This window comes from Aptenodytes forsteri, unplaced genomic scaffold (genome assembly GCF_000699145.1).
Source record: "Aptenodytes forsteri isolate BGI_AS27 unplaced genomic scaffold, ASM69914v1 Scaffold46, whole genome shotgun sequence".
In the NCBI taxonomy this organism is placed as follows: domain Eukaryota; kingdom Metazoa; phylum Chordata; class Aves; order Sphenisciformes; family Spheniscidae; genus Aptenodytes; species Aptenodytes forsteri.
Window position 1 is genome coordinate 6783858 of NW_008794774.1, and position 13988 is coordinate 6797845.

At 35.9% G+C, this 13988-nt stretch overlaps 1 protein-coding gene across 1 annotated transcript in view; it reads left to right on the forward strand.

Moving 5' to 3' along the window:
- Nucleotides 1-239: 239 nt before the first annotated feature.
- Nucleotides 240-13988, forward strand: part of DENND4C (DENN domain containing 4C) — a 53144-nt gene continuing 39395 nt past the window's right edge. The window contains exons 1-7 of the mRNA XM_009274292.1: nt 240-550; nt 6898-7150; nt 8111-8180; nt 9464-9633; nt 11207-11448; nt 12309-12375; nt 13056-13114. Of these exons, the coding sequence (XP_009272567.1) occupies nt 240-550; nt 6898-7150; nt 8111-8180; nt 9464-9633; nt 11207-11448; nt 12309-12375; nt 13056-13114 (1172 nt within the window). The remainder of the gene's footprint in view (nt 551-6897; nt 7151-8110; nt 8181-9463; nt 9634-11206; nt 11449-12308; nt 12376-13055; nt 13115-13988) is intronic.

The window sequence follows — 13988 nt, forward strand, 5'->3', positions numbered from 1 at the left end:
AATTTTCTGTGTAGCTGCTGTGTTAGGAGCTTTGAGTTCTTTAACTCACTTAAACTTCTTTGTGTTAAAACATGACTGTTACGGTGCTATAACTGAAATCCAATTACCGACAATACTTATTTGCAAAAATTTCTTTAAAGGTTTTAAGTCCTCATACTTGTTGAGGGAAGGGGTTTAGCTTGAAAGCAGAGTGTTTGATATCTCTCTCTTTATATTCCCCAGGAAGTACTGACATAACCATGATAGAAGACAAAGGTCCACGAGTGGCTGACTATTTTGTAGTGGCAGGGCTCACTGATACAGATACTGCAACTCTCCTGGACCAAGAAATAAGCCGACATGAAACAAAGTCAACTGGTCCAAAGGCTCCAATTACTGACATTGCTGTGATAATTAAATCAGCTGGTGAAACTGTCCCAGAGGGATACACCTGTGTTGAAGCCACCCCTACAGCCCTTCAAGCCAACTTAAACTATGGAAGTCTAAAGAGTCCTGAACTTTTTCTTTGCTACAAGAGAGGCCGGGACAAACCACCTCTTACTGACATCGGGTGAGATTTCTATTACAATTCAGTTCCTCCTTCAATAATGATCAAGTCTTACTCTTAATAGATGATGATGAAAACAAATGTGAGAAAACTTTTAAAAACATATTGTCTTTGAACCTATATTGCGTATTGTGTGTATCTGTCTAGAATTTTCTTCCTGAACTAAGTAGAAAAAAGTGTCAGTCTTCTAGTGAACTTGTCTTTTTAAAATGAATCATAATGTTTTAACTTAAAAAGATATGAAATATATATAGAGAGAGGGAGATGGAGCAAATTAGATATGAGAAATGAAGTTCGCTGCATTTTTATGAAAGGTGAGAGAATAGTACAAAATTAATTTATAGAAATGGTATAGTGCAAATCCAAAAATATAACATGCTTAATCTGAAAGTGATGACTTCAGAAGACAAAAATTATCACTTTGTGGAATTCACTTTAATGCTTAAGGTAAAAGACATCACGTAAAAATGGTAGGACACTGAAACAAAGATCTTAAAAGTATCCACCTAGAATCTTGTAGCCTGCCTTACTGTCAGATCAGAGTATTTGTGAGGTCGCTTACAAGTTCTGACATGATTGGCTGCAAACACTGGATTATGTAGTCTCTTGGTAACTCTAATCATGTTTGTATTTCAAAAAACACGCTCTTTGGTGTCTGAGGCATAAGTTCCTAAAGAGTTACTAGTACTGTGTTTGGAAACTTTAGCTACAGTCAATGCTTTAAGTTCAATGCTTAATAAAGGCAGGGGGCAACCTGGCAGGGAAGCTCTGAGCTAATTTTGTTGCTTATAGGATACTGAGTTTAATGTAAGTATTCAGAACCAAGATCACAAAATCCCCCAAGATCTTGAGGTGGTGAATATTATAGTTTTGTGCTACTAGCATATTGAGGTAATGCTCAACCTGTAATAACTCATGCAGCACTACAGTATTGTCTAAATTGCTCTATATAGCACTTCTACTTCTCTGGTTTGGATAAGGACATTGTAGAATTACTGGGGATGTCATGAGAAAGAGAAAATGGAGCATGGGTGGGGGGAACTGTTACAATGATGGCAAATAAGGAATGTGTGTGTTTTCCCTTATTTAGTTATTAAATAAATAGTAAAGAGTAAAGTAAAAAAACATGCATCTATATGTAAGCTATAATAAGTATAATAAGTTTAGTTAATTTCATTTATAAGTTTAAGCATGTCAGGCACAATGGCCTACATATCCTGCTTTTGACCTACAGTTTGAGTGCCAACCAAGAAGTAGAGTCCAGTCAGGAAGAAACTGATAGTGAAATCTTAGTAATGAAATTAGTTACATGGCAAGATCTTTGCTCTAAGAATTATAGTTCAAGTTGTATAATTAACCCGATACATTCTGATTTCAGTTCATTTTGATCATCTAAGCTATGTTCTAATAAGCTTCTGTGAAACTGTGATTTTTTAAAATAGTCTTTTCCCATGTGTGTGACTGACACTGCAAGATGAGATAACTGTTACAAAGGGATTTGACTGTAGAATTGCAGTCTAAAGTTATTCTTTGAATGATATGTCAAACTTCAGTAAGTTTTAGCAGAAGGAAGAATTTCTAGAGGGAGTGATTCCTCAAAGGGATTCCTAAACCATCAGTCTTCAGCGTGTGCCTTTATGGAAGCGACTCTGCTAGCACATGTTTATTTTCATGTCTCTCACAACTTCAGGACCTTGAATGCTTGGGTAGATTTCATAGGGAATACCTGATAAGCAAAATAGGCAAATAGTTGGCTGACTAAGGGCTTCCTTAACAGAGATGTTTTTTAAAACTATTGGTAGAAAACTGTGGTATTTGGCAAGTAGTATTTATTCTGTATTTTGTTTTATACAGATCTAGTTAGGGTGTCACACCTAACAAATCATGGCAGGCTTTTCTTTCTGAGCAATGATGCATATGAATGTTTTCCCCCTGCTGTTCCTGCTGTTTTGCAGCTACGTGCAAAAGATGGTTAGAGCAAGCTTTCTTTTTTTTTCTTTTTTTTTTTTTTTTGTGAATTTCAGTGTGTTCAAATGAAAGTGGAGTTTGGGCAAGAGATGAATGTACAGTCTGAAGGCTAATTTATGCGGTTCTCTACTCATTTAATTAAAGAACCAAGTGTGAAAGAATATTTTATCTTTGAGCCTTAAATATCCATTAAGTCAGGTGACGTGCTGGGTGGCCTTAGTAGGTAGAGGAAGAGTATATCCCTTGAAAGGGTCAAATCCATAGTCTTGTGTCAAGATTGTTAATATAAAGTTGAGTTATCTTGTACTCTGAGCATTCAGATGATTCTTGATAAATATTTGTGTGTGTATTTCTTTCAGGTCTATTTTTAGGGAAACTAATTAAACAAATACTGTTTGGAGGAAGGGGGGAGATGGGGTATGTTCTACTGATTCTCTGCCATTGTCCTTGTGTTCTGTATTTCTGTGCCCTCCATCCTCTTTCCTTCCTATTCTTCCACTGGTTCTTAAGTTGAAGAGTCTGTAAGCTGCTAGAGTGACTTCCTGCTGCAGGTGCTCACTTCCATATAGTTAGGCCATGTGCTGTGCCTCTGGATGTTGCATTTACTGTGGCTGTTATTGGTTGGAAAAATAAAGATTTGATCCTAGGACAAGATATCTCTAAGGTCCTTTTCCTACGTATAGCTGTAAAATTTAGTATCTTAAGCTTATATGTCTATAAATAATTCAGCTAATAGTCATTCTGTTGCTTTCCTAACCAATATTTTTGCTGATGTTCCAGAAATAGACAAGAACTGAGATTTGAGATTTGTTTTGGTTTAGGTGAGACTTTGAAACAAGATCTCACCTCTCTTTGTTTTAGACTTGAGTTAGGTCTATGGGAGAGCTCCAGCACTTGCTTCTTAAATGGAAGAAAATTTGACAGAAAAATGCTTTTTAAGTGTAAGTGGTTTTGCAATTTGTAACACTTACTGTAGAAAGGACCAAGGAAAGAACATCAGACTTCTTGTCTGAAGCAGAGGTTCTTGTATTACTGAGTAATGCAGAAGTTAGGTAACTTGTATTGTGTAAATAAAGAAATACTGATTTTGGGGCAGGGGGGGAGTAACTAGTATGGGAAGCTTTAGTTTGGTTAGTGGTTCTGCGCCAAGGACCCATCTCATTTTGCATACCTGGTTTCTGAAAGTACACATATCTCTATGATATGTATAATTTTACATATCTGCAGAAGTATTGATTGAACAAATGTTTTTCTTTATTAGAGATGTATTTCAAAAATGAAAGTGAACTCAAATTTCAAAAAGCATAATAGAAACTGGAAGATGTTCTTAACAGCCAGCATCTTCCATTGTTCCTTAAATCCCACCAGTGTGACAATGCAGTTGGGTGTTTGGAACAGCTTAGGATAATAATGATGAAACTAGTCACTTGTATGTTTAGACAAATAATAATAGTGGTAGCAGTAGAAATAAAAGGTAAGTCAATCTTTTCCCTCTGCTTGACCCAGCGGTTCTCCTCTGACCCTCCTACTGCTTAGTATCTTTATTTTAGTTCCTTTATTATTCAATACTTGCATTCTGTCTTCTCTTAAATGACATATGAAGAGTTGTTATAAAGTTACTTTCCATAAGGACTGTGAGAGGCAGAAATGTGGCTGGACCTAGAGAAGTCAAGCTGGAGCACAGCCCCACACGATGTAATTTGCAACCATCCGCGTATTTTGAAATGGTTTTCCAGAAGCAGAGTTTTCTGTGGTTTAAGGTTTTTAACTCAGCAGCAGCAAGGAGGTAGTATTTATATTTTCTAAACTCTGTTATATATTGAAGTATACCTTTAAATCAGTAAAACTGGTCATGAGAGAACTTCCATCTGGAATGTGAAACAGCCTTACAAAGAGATAACAAGATTTTTTTGGTCTTTCTTACAAAGAAAGGACCTAACATCTAGAGGAAACTGTAGGTTACATTTTGCTTGAAATGAAACTTTATTGAATTTGATAGAATAATGTAGTAAATAAGGTCTACTTAGGCTCGAGGCCAAAGTATAAGCTCATAGAAGCAGGAAACAAGTCTTACTCTGATCAGTACTAATTAATCAAAGGCAGACACTGGGAAGTTGAAACAAGTAGGAGTAAACTTACTCTCTCAGGGAGGATTTTGTAAACACAAGGTGTCATGTTAAATATTTCATGCATCACTTGGGAATGTTTTTGTCTGAATCATTAAAATAAATGTTTAATTTGAGTGATCCATGGGTGGTGGTTTTCTTCTGTTTGCTTGTTTTCTTAAATTCAGTACTATGCATGAGGTCAGAAAAAGGTGTGGTTTTAATAAAACTTCTTCTGGTATATATGTAGGGGTGAGGGTTGCTTTCATTTTCTTTTTGCTTTTGATGGGAGGTGACCCCACTGTTACAGTCTTGAACACTGGTCAGCCCCTTAACTCTTAGAAGTATTTGCACAACTGAGAAATTCTTCAGTCTTTAAGTATCTTTCTGAGAATACTTGTAAACTTATTAAATTGAACTGCTGGAATTATCTGATTAATATGGTTTTCCTTCTCAAAAGCTGTCAGCTGACAAATGTTTCTGGAATAACTTTGAATTCTTGCATTTTATTTAAAATACATGAAATTGAAATAAAACGGAACTGAAACTTCCATTGGAGACTGCTCTGTTAATATTCTCTTCTGATTAATGTAAGGCAGTGATGTGAAGAGTTCATGTAAACTCTTTATGCACAATGAAGGTGGCCTGAGAGCTGCTGCCATTGTAGTTGTTGGTTTTGTGTTTGTTTTTTGGTTTTGTTTTTTTTTTTTTTAACTTTATGATGCAGGTAACCCAATAAAAAGAGCAGAATACATGTTCTTCCAGAAGATTATTTAGTTTAGAAGTAATTTGAACAGCATGTACTTTCTCTATCTGTATCTTGAACCAGTAGTTAGTATATTAAAACTAATGTTGCAGCTTGGAAATACTGGTATTAGGCTGGTTTTGAACCTGAGATTACACATTATTTTTAAATGTAGCAAAAGTGTGATGATCAGACTCTTTACAACTGAAACCATTATTGAAGGCAAGGATATTGTCCTCCATGAACTAGCTGAATAAATTTGTATGGCAGCCTGGTAGCTACATCAATTTATTCCCAACTATTGTGATTTCTTGCTTTATTAAACTATTCTAGGACTGTAGTTCACATATATCCTCAATACTATGACAAGATATGCATTTGTTCTGTGGAATCAGAATAAACAGTAATATTTGCATATTCCAGATATATTGCCTGGTTATTTTTTATTTTAAAGTAAAGTTGTGATGGACTACGTGTGGGAAGCTGCAGGTCACAAAATACAAAGTTTTAATGTGTTACCTTTATCCTAAATCTTGCCATGTATTGTAGAGATGAAAACTCATTTGAAGGTGGCAAGTACTTTGTACATACTGCAGAGAATCAAGCAAATGGAACCATTGCTTATTTGGATGTGGAATGGGAGATGAAGCTTGCCCTATCATAGCATCTGTGCATGAAAAATATGCAGTGATGTATGGTTTAACTTCCACATTTCTTCTCATGGTCACGTCCTAATAGCTTTATATTTGGGAAAGATCAGAGTGTAAAGTTTTAGCTCATTTAGCTGCTATGAAGGATCTTTCTTTTTTTGCTAAGAATATGGTGATCTAAACTACTGATCTGGCTAAAAAATCCAGGTACCATCTGAATGTTGCTGTATGGCCATGTAAGATACGTTCTGCTTTCTTGGAGTACAGTCAACTGTAGTTATTATTTCTTCCTTTTCTGTGGAATGGAGTATTATTTTGTCTTTTTTTTTTTTTTTCCCCCCTTGCCTTAAGGAATGTTATTCAAACTATGAATGTAAATTATTACTGGGTTTGGGTTTTTTTTTCTGTAAAAATTCATCTAGGAAGCAGAATTCTGTCTTCTGTTGTTCTTTTCCAACAACATTCCTTAAAAAAAAAAAAAAGCTTGAAATTACTTTCCAGACACTTTAGTGATGGAAATAATTTCTAAGAAATTAGCAAGTATCATATGTGCAAGCAATTTAAAGCTTCCTTTGAATTTAATTTTCATTGATAGTGCATCATTCTTACTAATTCTATAACTAAATGCTTTTCAGTATGGCTTGATTTTATTTTTCCATAACTATGATTTGTTCCCACAGAGATCTCTTATAATATGTAAATATTACTGAACAGTTTCTTTGCCTCAAATCATGCATAATAAAAGACAATGTATAAAATGTACATTAGAACATTGCAATGATGACATAAGGTGCTAACGGATGGACAATTTTTGTGAATTTGTCTAAGTAATTTCATATATATTTGAATGCACATAATATTTTGTTTCCTTCCTGTCTGCAGAGTTCTATATGAAGGGAAGGAACGCATAATTTCAGGCTGCGAGGTGATTCAAGCTACTCCTTATGGTCGCTGCGCTAATGTTAACAACAGTTCAGCTTCTTCTCAACGGATCTTTATCACATATCGAAGGGCTTCTCCAATACGACCTCAAAATTCATTGGCAGTGACCGATATCTGTGTTATTGTTACTAGCAAAGGAGAAACCCCTCCTCATACATTCTGCAAAGTTGATAAGAATTTAAATTGTGGTATGGTGAGTATATAAAGGCTTGAGTCTCCTTTTTTCTTTTTTTTTTTTTTTTTTTTAAAACCCAAGAAACAAACCCAAAGGAGTAGCTCTTTGAACTCTTCTTAGCACTGTTGTAATTGTGTTCTGTGACTACATCATAATTCTTTCATTCTATATACCATGTGTGAGACTTCTTAGGTTATGTTGCTCTGATTTCCTTTGGTGTTAGGAATTTCTTCTTCATACTGATTACTCCCTACTTCAGTTTGCACATTCATGTCTAGGTGCTACTTAGGAATAGTGCAATGGATTTATTTTTTTTTAACACACATGCCTCCTTTGGTGATGCTGACACTTGGAATGAATCATAAACTCTTTTTTCTTAGTTATTAATAATACCTATGTTACTAAGACATGTAAGAATTATAATTACTGCTTACAGTTTCTTCATGTACTTTTTTCCAATCAGTTCACTTTTATTTAGTCTGTTTTGCATTTAGTTTACTCAGGCTGAAATAAGTGATCTTTTTTGAATGGTAGAGTGTATTTAGACAAACTGCAAAAACACTATGTAAATAACCAGTTTATGGAAGTACGATAAAAGCTTCAGGTGATGATGTTTAGAATTTCACTTCCACTGATGAGGTTTCCATAAAAGTCTCCTTTTAAATAACCAAGAAAATGTGAAGCTGCAAATTATTTGCTTCACTTTTCCCTGTTCTTCTGTTGGAATAAGTCAGAGTAGTGTGGTGGTGTGGTTATTTTATGTAAATCCTGTAGTCTCTAAAAAATGTGAGAAGGGTGAATTCTCAATTTCATGATTTACGTGCACTCAGCAGACAACCAGTCATTTTATTCTGTTACACTTTTTATTTAAATGTCTGCTTTGTTTGTAAGTGGGAGTATATTCAAGTACTTATACTTGATTTCTGTGCTGCCTGTTGTAATCTTTGTTGGTTCTAAGATGAACCTTATGTCTTTCAGTGGGGTTCCAGCGTATACCTTTGTTACAAGAAGTCTGTGCCAGCTTCCAACTCTTTAGCATATAAAGCCGGTAAGTAATTTTAGAAGCAGACTGTCTGAACTTACTAACAGAAGGATTTGAAGGCCATGTTGAAATCAAATAATAATTTTAAAAGCTTAAGTGCTGTCTGTCAGAATTCTGTTCCTAGAGCATGTCAGTTGAAATCCACTCCTATAATGCCTTCTTTGCTCTCCTCACTTTTTTCCCCCCCTCCCCAGGAAAAAAAAAAAAAGCGCCTTAATAGAAATAGCAAATAGCTGTATTAATTTAGTTCTTATCATAACAGGTTTGGTGGCTTAGGAGCTTTAGCAGAAAGTTTAGCAAGCATTTCAGATGTAACAAAAGACTTCATGTTTCTTGTGTAAGTGATGATGGAGAAGGAGTAATTAAAAATTCCATTTAACCTTGCTCATACTTCTTTTTATGTCTCACAGCTAATGCAATATTTTTCATTTAATTTGAAAGTTAAATGTGTTTCTTCCCTTCAGTCCACAACTATTCACTTGTTTCTTATTTGAGGAGAGTGAAAAATATTCTGAAAATAAATGACAAAAAGTCTTTTCTTTTAAGTCTGACTTGTGTAAGTTTTTTAATCCATTTCTACAGATTATCTTTTTTTTCTGAAGAAGTCCAAAAAAACTTTCAAAAGAGTTTCTACCGAGCACTAAGTGCACCAAATTCCTTTGAAAGGAGTAAACTACCAAGTAGAAGTGGAAAGCATAGATAAATAAATCAGTGTACCATAAAATAAACTAGATGAACAGCAATTGTAAACCAGTGCTTGTGTGCCTATTTTCTACCAGCAAGAGTTAGATATATTTCTGAAAACTGAATAAACGATTTGTTTAAATTGAACATATTGACTGATTAGCAGAAAATGTGGACAGTCAGCTAGTTCATCCTATTTTCGATGGAGGTATTGCTGCTGTTTTTACAGTAGATAAATTATCACTTTCTTCATAGGAATTTCTTTGTAATAAAATCCATTCCAGTGGCACAGTTAAATAGCACAGGTAATTCCCAACTGGTTTAAAGTAAAAATCTTCACTAATTAGTTTTTACCATGTACTGTTTTTTTGAGCAGTTACCAAAAGAGAGTGCTTCAGTATTCATACATAATTTTTAAATGATTGTTACTTGGATGACTTAGTCTTACTGTCAAATGAGAGACTGTCTTCTTCTGCAGATGTAATCTTCAATTATAAAGTCCAGATAACCAACAGACTTTGCTGTATATTGTGGAAAATATATTGCTTACATTATTTAGGGCTTCCAAAGCAAATGTTCTTACTTCTCCTTCTCCCATTCTGAAGGCTTGATTTTCAGATATCCTCAAGAGAACTATGAGTCATTCCCACTGTCAGAATCTGTACCTCTCTTCTGCCTTCCTATGGGAGCTACTATTGAATGCTGGGACCCTCAAACCAAATACCCGCTACCAGTGTTCTCAACATTTGTACTGACCTGCTCTTCTGCAGAAAAGGTATGGCTCCACACTGTGACTAGTTTTTGCTTTTAGTTCAAATGGCTGCTATGGAGATAAATAGGCATTGTTTCTTCGGTATTTGAGAAATGCTACAAAATAAATTGTTAAATACTTGCCTTATAAAATTGTATTTCTTAAGCCTTCATATAAGACAGAAGTCAACCAAAACAGAAAATAGCTGGAAGAGTATGTGCTGTTTAGTCCCATGTAAGCTGAACCATACACTTTAACAAAAGCAAAACTCACAGCGCATGGATTTCCTTGTTCTTTCAAGTAAGAAGTTTCTGGGAATGGAAACGTAGCCTATATGTTAGAGATGTTTACTTACCACATCTGTTAGCAATGTTTACGTTGTTATGGTTTTCCTATGGTTATGTTAAAAGCCGCTTCTGTGTGAATTTGTGTAATTGGGCTCTGTAGGTATCTATGTGCATTAATAGGAAAATAGTTACCAGAAAACAGCAGGGCATGGAGAGAAAAAGGATGTGCTGAGAGGTAGCATGTGAAAAGCTCTGAAGAACTCATGAGCTCCTGAGACCAGTGATCCTGTTGAATTCACATGAAGTGATAGATTCAGAACACTATCCGTCTGCCGAATCTGTATAAGGCCACCAGCACACACAGGCACCAAAAATGTGTTGCACACGTGTGAGAAGGCAGTGTCTGCTATACACAGACAAAGAATACAGGATTATCGGTACACCTGATGAAGCAAGGGAGCCCTAGTTTGGGGTTGGTCTCCCAGCTGTTGCTTCAGCTTGCCAACTGTGTCTCTGTGTGTGTGAACTGCATGAGAGAATAAGTGATTGTAATGTGTCATTAGCTCTCTGTGACTAATAAACAGCAGTTTGGCTCTATTAGGGATAACAGCTGAACTTCCACACTGCCTCAGTCCCCTATCAGGGAAATTTATATACTTTTCCATTTCCAAACAACAAAAAAAGTCTTTCCTCAACATATTAATACTTCTTTTGCAAGGAGGAATGCAGTAGCTGCCAGTATTTTTCTCAGAGAGAATGTATACTGCGGTATCCATCTTTCCCTGTTCTCCTTTTGCTAAGCTTGCCAGAATAATTCAGTTAATCATGAAACTGACAAATAGGGAAGGAATATTAGAAAAGGTTGGTAGCTGTTTAGCTTGATAAAATTAGTGAAGTCAAAGCTAAAATAATTTTATTGTTTAGTGTGGTAATGATAGGAGAATTTACTGAACACAAGCATTTCATAAGGTTTGGGGTTTTTATTTTTGACCATAACAGTTAATGGATAGGGTTTTGTCCCTATGCATGCAGCATGCAGTTTGATTCCTTTCCTTTCAATTTACTGAGTATGAATACTTTGTTGAGGAAAGTGCAATGAAAAAGAGGAACAGAGGCACAAAGAGTCCAAAGCACTTCATTTATAAGGATACTTTGTGTATGTTACATAAATGAAAAGTTATTTCACAAGCTTCCAGCAAAAGCACTATAGCATGTGTGCAAACACCAAAGACTTAAGGATGCTTTGAAAGTTCTAACCCCATCTCCTGTTAAATACTGGGTCTGCTCAGCTGTTTTTCTTCATCTTTTAGGTTTATGGTGCAGCTATTCAGTTTTATGAGCCTTATCCCCGGGAGCTGCTAACAGAAAAACAACAATTGCAGCTGGGTCTCCTGACAGCTGTAGAGAGGAAAGTGGTTACTTCCAAGTCCATCAATTCCAACAAATGCATCTGCCTTCTCTCACACTGGCCTTTCTTTGAAGCATTTCGAAAATTTCTTATGTTCATCTACAAACTCTCTGTTTCTGGACCTCATCCTCTTCCCATTGAAAAGTATGTAAAAGATTTTTCAAGTTAGTTCAGCTCAGGAAGTCATGTGATTTATACATGTCACACTTACTTAGTTGGTATATTTGCTCCATCCTCTTGCCTGCATTGTGTAGCTTATGTTGTACTGATAGAAATTGTTGCTGCTTCTGTTTAATAGTAGTGGCTCTTGCAGTGCTGGGAAAATGAACTGGATTTTACTGTGGCTTTTCTGTTAGAATATGCCATGCCTATTTACCTTTCTCTTAACTAAGTCAAATACAAAAAATGGCTGAGCTATAAGATACATGCTAATGTTTGCAGTCCTGCATTTTAGGTTAATAAATATAAGCTCAGGGACTCTGTGCATTAGCAATGAACATCTGTGTCTGTTTCCAAGCACTGCAACCAATGCAGATTTTGTGTGTGTGTGTGTGTATGAGAGTGAGTGAGTGAGAGAACTCTGTAGAGGATGCTTTTCATGGTCCTAAAAGTTTGCTGAAATACGATGTTACCTTCAAAACTGTATTAGACATCTGGCCATGAAGTATATAGTTTCTCTTAGCTAAGCCTCATTAGAAACTCTGTAGAATGGGGTTAGGCTGCCTGGAATTTTAAATGGCTTGCCTAGATGCCAGTGTGTTCTTACCTTTTGCATACACATCTGAAGTTGTCAGTATTAATTTTCACACATGAAATGTGAGTGAATGGAGCTTCTTTGTTTCAGTTTGCATAAATAGGCTCTTAAACCTACCAAAACAGTAAATAAATCTTAACAGCCTTTCTAAAATATGGTACCGTAGTAATTCCAAAATGTGATTAACATTGTTTTCAGTCCCTGATTAGTCCCCTGGTGCTGGTTTTCTAACATCTTGTTGTCTTTTCAGGCACATATCCCATTTTATGCACAATATACCTTTCCCTTCACCACAAAGGCCAAGAATTCTTGTGCAGGTAAGCAAAACATTTGCTTCCATTTCTAGTTACAATAATGGCAAACCCTCTTTCTTGCTTTTGAAAGCCTGGTTTCTTCCTTTAGGCTTTTTATTCAGCTTTGAATACCCATCTGCAGGAAGGGAGAGGGGAGGAGATGGATGGGTTGGCCTTCTCTTTCATTGATACAAACCTGGGGTAACTTAGCAAAGGAAACTATTTCAGACTTCAGGTGGTGCAGATGGCAGCAGCATCCTACTTGCACTTTTGAAATTTCTGCCATGTATTACCATTTCGTTCTGTAGGCACCATTTGCATTTCCTCGGGGGGTGGGTGGTGGTGGTGTTTGTTTTCTTTCTCTCACTTGTCCACCCACTACTGTGGGTCAGAGGTTAGTCCTCCGGGGCACTGTCTCTCATGCTTCTCTGTTTAATCACCTAGCAGCAGTCACATGTTCAACACTGAGTCACAGAGAATTTCCTGTAACTTCTGAGAATCGTTTCAGTGACTAATACAAGCTCTGTTGACCTAGTGAACACAAGTCCCAAAGATTGTCTCTGATTTGCGTCTCTTGCATGACATTTGTGACTCTGTCTGCCAGGCAGTTTATGAGACTATGGATATACATTTATATTGGAATATTATACTGTATTACCTTTGGAGTTGTCCATATCAATCACATTCTACTTTATGTGTTTCAGCTTTCTGCCCATGATGCATTAATATTGTCTCAGCCAGTTTCTACACCATTGCCATTAAGGTATCATTATTAATGCTTTAAATGTATACTACTTGAAAAATTCAGAGGCAAATAGGAATGAGTCATAGAAGGAAGCCAAACATTACTGCAATATTATTAGATCTTATAAACAGAAAGCTCAATACGCATTTATAGTATTATACAGTATTGTATTTTTGACATAGACCTGTCCCTTGTGGAAGAATAATATCACTAATTATCCTGAAATAAAGATGAATTGCCAGATTATTGTAGGAACTCTGGAGAAAGAAGAAGTAGGCTGTGAGGAAGAAAATATATGTATTTAAATATCTTGTATTTTCAGAACCTGTGTAGTAAGCACAATTTTTTTTAATAGCATAGATAGACTTTGTTATCTTGTTTTTTTCCCTTTTTGGATCCAAGAGAGACATTTACGTCAAGCAGTTATGTGAAATCAGTCCATGCACAAGTGTGCAAACATTTTGGAAATTCAAAATTATACCTAAAAATTGGTATTTGTGCTTGAAGGTAGATGCAATCTCTGTGGATACAGCCTGCATCTTTTGGGCTACAGCTCCCTATGATTGTGACATGGGGTTTTGTTTGGATGGTTTTGTTGATTTTTGGTTTGTTTTTAAGTTAAAAACCAAAATATTCTCCCTTTTTTACCCCCCCCCCCCACAAGTGTGCAAACATTTTGGAAATTCAAAATTATACCTAAAAATTGGTATTTGTGCTTGAAGGTAGATGCAATCTCTGTGGATACAGCCTGCATCTTTTGGGCTACAGCTCCCTATGATTGTGACATGGGGTTTTTTGTTTGGGGTTTTGTTGATTTTTGGTTTGTTTTTAAGTTAAAAACCAAAATATTCTCCCTTTTTTACACCCCCTCTTCAAGATGTCATTACATACA